The sequence below is a fragment of the Manduca sexta genome, unplaced genomic scaffold (genome assembly GCF_014839805.1).
Source record: "Manduca sexta isolate Smith_Timp_Sample1 unplaced genomic scaffold, JHU_Msex_v1.0 HiC_scaffold_1763, whole genome shotgun sequence".
NCBI classification, from domain to species: Eukaryota; Metazoa; Arthropoda; class Insecta; order Lepidoptera; family Sphingidae; genus Manduca; species Manduca sexta.
The window spans coordinates 2,228-10,171 of NW_023592660.1; the positions used below are offsets into that span (position 1 = coordinate 2,228).

The following is a 7,944-nucleotide window of genomic DNA, read 5'->3' on the forward strand; positions in this document are numbered from 1 at the left end:
ACTTGACCTAACGTTAGTTTCTTCAAGTAATCGCCAGTCAAAATATTTATTTCAGTAACCTGATAAAAATCAATAGATGGTGCGGAGGCGCACTATACTTTAGGCGTAGAGTTATTGATACAATTTATCATGGTGTTTCATTTTGAGGGAATAGGCAGAGGTAGGGTATATGTAATAAGTTCTCCGAACTCTTACGAGATGATTCACTTTTACCAGAATTTTCCTAAACATTTTCATTGAATGTGGTTCGCAAGAAATAAATATAAAATTCTTATACAATATATTTTATTTGAGCATTTAAATAATAAACGTACACACGTATGTAAAAAGTCTTATAATCTACAGTCTTACAAATTGATGTTTGATTTAGCCAATATTATCTAATACTATATTTATCCCCAAAATAAAGTAACATGTAGCAAGGATAAACAACGGAGAAATAAAAAAGTAGGTTCTTATAACAGCATGATACAATCAAATGAATTCTGTAAGTATTATAAGTAATAGAAATTTAATAATTCATTTATTTTGTTGGTATTTAGTTAATTTCGCAGTTGAAAGAAAACGTAAAATATTAATAATCATGGATATTTCGGCCTTTAAAATTTAATATGACGAAATTTTAAAGGCAGAAATATCCATGATTATTAATTATATTTACATTTTTCTTTCAACTGCGAGAACTAATCACTAACTAGACGTGAATTTAAATTCTTTACTTGCCAATACTTGTTTAGTTACCCAGATTAAAGCCGAAACAAAATGTATGAAAATGGACCTTGAGGTATCGCCTTAATTAACAATAAGTGTCAGTGCTGGGGCCGGTTCAACATTTCGTTACGAAAAGTTAAATTTTGTTACTTTATCATATTTTACGCAAGACGACATATGATTTGCAAAGAGCGTGGATGCATACTGTGGTTTTCCATGGCTCAGGGGAATAACATTCGTTTCCCCGTCCCTCTTGGATACGGAAATCAGATGGAATACTGTAAAAGTATAAACAACTTCATAATTCTATGAAAGGGCATTTTTCCTGTTTAAATATCCTGAAATAACATGACTAACACAATCTCTAGTGATAGCATAGCTACGTATATATGTTACATGCAGATAATAATGATTATTCGGTAATTTTTTGTATGCGATAAGGCGGGATTACTGTCTACAGTACTCAGAATGCTTAATCAACGAAAAATCATTGAATTTGTGACTAAAACCACGTCAGCTTCGACTATTTACTGATGAACATCGCATAGATGAATGGACGCTACATTTACGATTTATAATCTATAATTTGCAAATCAAAATAAAATTCTTTGCACGTAAGTATAGCGTTTGGGGCCGAAAATAGCACCTCTATGAGTCTGACCTATAACAATGGGCCCTGCGCACTGGCCCATAGCCAAAATTGTGAATGAATAAAGACATTGTATCTCACGTTATGTAGCATCAAAGTTAACAATAACTTACAAAATAAAATGCTCAATAGAGCAATCACAACAATAATGCTATTTTAATAGTTATAAATAATGATAGCTCACACCAAACTTTATGGACTCCTGTGGAAAGTCATTTGTATTTGTCACTCACCATCTCTGTCTCTAAAATATAAACACGACGCCACTAAAATTTAAGGTCGACCATGAAGATTGGCGTTAGCTATATATTTGAAATAGTCGGATCTCATAGTATACAATCACATATACAAAATAAACATTTTGTTTGTCACTATCTTAACTCCTAATTAAAAACTACTGGAAGTTTCTTATACTAAAATATAATTACGTAGTACCTTCCGACATAACCTGCTTAATAGAAATATTTTCTGAACACAACATAATAAAATTGCTGATTACCAGTTTTTTTTTCCGTTGAGTATTTTTTTATTACTTTATTTAAAAAATATTTAATCAACGTCTTCACGGATATTGTAAGAAACAGGAATATATAAATAATAATAATATAAATTGGCTAAATAGTTTCTAACAAGTAACCTGCTTATCAACAAAAAGGCAGAATTATGATAAAATTGCAAATTATCACAAAAGTGAAATAATAATGCAGAATGGGTTGGATTATGGGATTTTTGCCATGAACTGTATTATGGCACCTGTTTCCTTGTAGAGGTATATGTTTTGCTATTTATGAACAAGTAAACAAGTTATATTGAGGATACAATTGCATCTTATACATCTAAAACTGAACACATAAATGTTGAAAAGTATAAAATTGATGTGCAACTTTGAGAATATCCAATTATATAAGTAATTTTATGATATTTTTACAAGACATTTAAATTTTTTTGTGAATAACTTGAAATACATTTCCAAAATCATAGAAATGTAAGAACCAAATGTATAAAATTGTGTATTTTTGGTCATGAAAGTTATCTTTAAGTCCTACGTTTTAATCCATGGCTTTAGGGCTAAGGCACATGATGGATTACTTTGATATGTTGTTAATCTCTTTTAGCACATATGACCTAATTTCAACGTTGAACAATTATCACATACTATAATTCCAAAAGCTGGTCATATCAGTCTCAATTTTTTTTTTATAAAGTAGAACCTGTTAATAATAATATACTTTTCAAAGAACCTGACAGTATTTTTGTCAGGCTGATATTAATCACTACATACTTTTACTATTTAGTATCAAAAATTGTTATAGTAGCAAGTCCTAATATGTGGGTTGGTGTAAAATTGGGTTCAGTTTTGCATACATAGCTCACAACCTTCACATTGCAGTCTGACAATGGATTTACTTTATCAAGATTACAATTTCCTTGACACTATCATTGTGTATGGATGAAACAAGATTTAGATAATTAACCCGAAACCTGCCTTTTACATTTAAAAGAGATTTAAGATATTTTAAAAATAAAATTTTAGGATCTAGGTTGCTTAGAGGCAATGTATATCGAGCACTTGCTATTAAGGAGATTCATTTTCTTTCTCATATAACAACATGTAGTATTTGTGTATATGGTATTTATATAAATGCACGGAACACTGGACTATTTTATTCTTATCTCTATAATATCAAACCATAGCAGGCATACTCATCATGTTGTACTTGTTTCTGTTCATGCAGATGCTTGGGTAGCAAATCGAGAAATAGTAGAAGCCCATACCGGCCAGAATCAAAGACACGATGAGAATGACGATACCCCAAGCGGAAATACCCAGACCACGTCGTGTAGCGGGCTGCGAAGCCAGTCCTGGCGATGTACCAGAGAACGTCTTAGGCTGCATTGGTGTTTTATAGCCCCGGCTATACCCAGGACTTCCAGGCATACCCGGAATGCCAGGGATACCGTAGCCCCTGATCGCCTCGCATGGTGTCGCCAACTGGTACGACACTGGTGAAAGACAATAATATCAATATTTGCTCTATTACTGAAATAAACGCGAATAGTTTATTCACTTACCAAGCAAAACGAGGCTTAAACGAATCAATAGTCGTATCATCGTTGATAAAATGACTTCCTGCACCGAGGGTCCACTCAATGAATACACTTCGAATAGTTAGTTGCCACTGGTTGTTATTATATTGACTTCGTAAAAGTTTGTGATATTACGGTTTCACTTTATTTTTAAATGTAAAATCCAATAAATAAAACAAGCAAAAGAGAGTAGGTGCAGATTAATTTATTTTAGAAAAGTTCTAAATAATTCAAACTTTCAAAATTCACACGAGCAACTAGCAACTTCCATGAAACAAACTTTTTATAGGCATGAACGAACTGAACCATAGACTAATATATAATACTGGAAATAGACTGGCAACTCTCAGTTTGAAATTTCATAATGTTAAGCGACATCTGGACGCCATACAGGAAATAAAATAAATATACCTATGCATGTATATGCATATATAGGTTTCTAACTTTCAAAATTATATATTTAATTCTATGTCGACCCATCGGTAGAAAAAGTCGTAATTGTAAAACACTGATTCTTAGTAACAATTTTGGAATATAATATGCTGTTATGTAAATAACAAATTAGGAATTTATTTTATTAATTGTCAGAATCAGTGTTTTGCAGATCAACTTTGTTCTATGTATGGGTCAAAATGTAATGGTTTGACCCAATTCAAAGATAAATAATACAATAGTATATTTTAAACTAATTTATTTCTTTTACACATTTATTAATACATTGTCTGATGTTCCGGGACATTATGTAAAATGTTTTACAAACAACACTACACTGATATAAATAGTTCAAATTTCTTATAGAGAGCCTATCTAATGTATGTTACTAACACTTACACAAACACAGTCAATACGTATTTCTTAAATACGGAAGAACTGAAGCTCAATTCAACGTAAATATACAACAAAAAACAAAAATCACAAGAAAATGCGCACGAGTATACAAATTTACCGACAGAAAAATATCTTATGACGTTTACTAGAAGTTGCTATCGTTTGTTAGCAGTAAACTACTATAAAATACTAAAAATATTGCTATTCGTCCAAATTTATTTTAAAATTATAAGTATTGTAGATAATTTTTATAGGAAGTAATAAAATCTATTTTTAAAGCATAACTGCTTGTTTAGTTCTAGCTTAAATTAAAAAAAATACCAGAATTATCAAAATTTATACGTACTAAAACTAACATATAATGAACTAGTCACACTGAGAAAAGATATTAAGAAATTAGTGCCATGTATAGGGGAGAGATGGCGCTTATTCTAAAAAAAATAATTAGTTCGAAGTTACCAGGGCATGAACTGAACCTTCTGTGATCTGACTGAAAGTGAACGTAAATGGAACAAATATAGATTATAATGACTACGTGAAAAATCAATTTGATTGAGCTACGTAATATTGATTCAGTAGACAGTACAATCGACTCGAATGTAACATCTCTATGCGCCCATAGACTAAGGTACATTTCCCGTTCAAAGTGATGGCGTGTACATCCGGTTACTGCGTTGTCAAATGTCAAAATGAAAAGTATACCGGCAATGGCTAAATTGTATTTTACATTTTTAATAGTTCTAAATGTAGCATTTTATTGCTGCAGTGCCAATGTCGACACTATATCAAGGGATATAAAAATAAAAAATGTCGACCGGACAATCGACGTATCATCACAGCTCGTGAAAATAGCGTCAAAAATAACCGTGGAGAACGCAGGTAACTCGCCGGTCAAGAACTTTTTGATTGCAGTAGAGGAGTCGGCGAAGAATAATTTGGCATTCATCGGTGCTAAGGACAGTAATAGCAAGGAAATTCGGCTTACGGAGACTACCGTGAAAGGTTATGGGTATGTCAAATTTTGGCGTGTCGAGTTGAAAGATCCTGTGAATGTGGCGTCTACGGCATTAGTAACTGTAGAAGCTGTGTTTACGAAAGCTCTACAGCCATATCCTACAGCAATAAGCCAGCAGGAAGACCAACTAGTAAAGTACATAGGTAATCTTTACGTGTACTCTCCATACTATGTGACTACACAGAAAACAAACGTCATCGTGAACACTAAGAACGTCGAATCCTTCACAAAAGTGAAGCCGTTCTCCCAAGTAGACGGCACTATTCAGTACGGTCCGTACTCCAACACTGGGCCGTTCACTGAGAAGGAGTTGAGTGTCCATTACAAAAATAACTCCCCATTCCTGACTGTAACCCGCATTGAGCGTCTAATTGAAGTCTCGCATTGGGGCAACATTGCTATTGAAGAAGTAATTGAGATTGAACACAGTGGTGCTAAGCTCAAGGGGCCATTTTCCCGCTATGACTATCAACAAGACCATCACAGCGGCCCTGCCAGTGTCCGGTCTTACAAAACATTACTCCCAGCCTCTGCTTCTGATGTTTACTATAGAGATACTAATGGAAACATCTCTACATCCAACATGAAAGTAAAGAAAGATTCAGTTGAATTGGACCTGAGGCCTCGGTACCCTCTGTTTGGAGGTTGGAGAACTCACTACACCCTCGGCTACAATGTGCCAAGCTACGAATACCTCTACCACTCTGGTAATGAGTATTTACTCAAGATGAGGGCAGTTGACCATATCTTTGATGACATGCAGGTTGATGAGTTGGTAACGAAAATCATATTGCCTGAAGGTTCCACTGGTATTAAAGCAAACATTCCTTACGCAGTGACAAGGCTACCTGACAGCCTTCACTACACATACTTGGATACAAAAGGCCGTCCAGTTATCACCTTCACCAAGAAGAATGTTGTAGAAAACCACATCCAAGATTTCCAATTGCGTTACACTTTCCCACGCTTGTTAATGTTACAGGAGCCTCTACTCGTAGTTGGCTTCTTGTATGCACTCTTCTTGTGTGTAATTATTTACGTAAGATTAGATTTTTCTATTCATAAGTCTGAACATCCACATAAAGATTAATTTTATTTTATTCCACTAATTATATTTATGTTAACACATCTAGTTCTTGTGCATTTCTGTGGTGTCTCTTGTATGTGTGCAGAAATAAAGTGTTTTTTTATAATTTAAATAAGTCTTTTAATTCTTTACCTGTAGACATTAATGTAAGGTTGAGTTAAACAAGTTATAATAAAATATCTTTTATTATTCCAGTACTATACAAAATTATTGGAGCTTCATTAAAACATTAATATTACACAAAAGTTCTTGTCACTACTACATCCGTAAAATATTCACATAGATCAGTTATAGGAAGACTATAATTTTCAGAGAAGGACTTATAATGCAAGATATCTTGAAGCTGGACTGTCAGTTGAAAATACTTTATAGAGCCCTAAATAACAGTTCTACACACATTTTTAATTGTTTCACATTATTTACTGTCATAAATAGGAAATAATTCTAGGTTGTGTGTATTTTGTTTAGCAACAGTCTCAGAAAAATATTTGACTTAGTGATTTGATACCATTCTTTGTAAAGATTGAAACCAAGTCCCTAACATGCAATACTCCTATGGAAATAATTTGCCCATTGTGAATAAATGGCATAAGTACGAAAGTTACAATAATTATCATGAATCATGGCAGGTTTTAACCACACACATATTTTACAAAACATTTATTGCTATTTTGAGCAAATCAAGAAAATAGACAGCAGGAAAATGAGAAAAACTACCCACAATATTAAATTAGTGAAGTACCTATACACAAATAGATTTCAGTAAATGTATCACATTTATAAGTAGGTATTTGAGTTCTTAATGTTCCAATCGACGCTAATTTAAATAGTACTTATGTAGTAAATAGTATAAAATAATATAACTAGAAAAATTGTCAACAGAACTTGCAGTCAGTACAAACAATTTTCTAAATTTTTCACTTTGAACTTTCATAGTACATTAGTTTTAAACTATGCAGATTAACGGTCATTTTTAAATAAACGATCCGTATCTCAATCTTCAATCTGATTCCGAGAATGAATTCAAAATTATTCATTTGTAAGCATGTCAAAAAAACGGAGTTCTAATTGGTCTACTTTTGAGATAGATCGAAAAAGGCGACTGGGGTCGTTTATTAAAAATGGCGGTATATAGATAAATATTATCTATACTAGAGAATTCATAGATCGCAGATCAGTAAGTCTACAAGTTCTATTGAAAAGTACATCGTTTTAAAACTATTCATCTTACATTCCGTATTCAGACAGTTTAAATCTCAGTACGACTGGTGCACTCGTGCATGGCAGAATGGCTAACTCCGTGACCACAGCGGTGACTAAGCTTGGAGGCGTGATGTCATATGTCAGGTTGAGAGGAGTCAAGTTGGGGTTGGACCGCCAGTCTTTTAGGGGCGAGTTTTCATCATTTTTGTCGATTAGGTCATCAGGATCACCTAAAAAAATTATAAAGTAAAATGTTTATACCTATTTGTAAAGAGAATATTTACGACGAACTAGGTGTCTCTATTAATCGTTTACAATGTAATTTGTTTATTTAAAGCTAGTATCTATAATAGCAGCTATTAA

At 33.1% G+C, this 7,944-nt stretch overlaps 2 protein-coding genes across 2 annotated transcripts; one reads left to right on the top strand and one right to left on the bottom strand.

Annotated features, from left to right (window-relative positions):
* Positions 1 to 2,136: 2,136 nt before the first annotated feature.
* On the bottom strand, positions 2,137 to 3,763 carry LOC119191653. The gene is made up of 2 exons (XM_037445544.1): positions 3,434 to 3,763; positions 2,137 to 3,364 (listed from the first exon to the last, which is right to left on the bottom strand). The coding sequence occupies exons 1-2, from the start codon at positions 3,471 to 3,473 to the stop codon at positions 3,045 to 3,047; spliced, it is 360 nt and encodes a 119-aa protein (XP_037301441.1). The 5' UTR covers positions 3,474 to 3,763; the 3' UTR covers positions 2,137 to 3,044.
* Positions 3,764 to 4,938: 1,175 nt separating this feature from the next.
* Positions 4,939 to 6,493, top strand: LOC115455127 (dolichyl-diphosphooligosaccharide--protein glycosyltransferase subunit 1). Its single transcript, XM_037445543.1, has one exon. The coding sequence runs from the start codon at positions 4,966 to 4,968 to the stop codon at positions 6,379 to 6,381; it is 1,416 nt and encodes a 471-aa protein (XP_037301440.1). The 5' UTR covers positions 4,939 to 4,965; the 3' UTR covers positions 6,382 to 6,493.
* Positions 6,494 to 7,944: the final 1,451 nt, after the last annotated feature.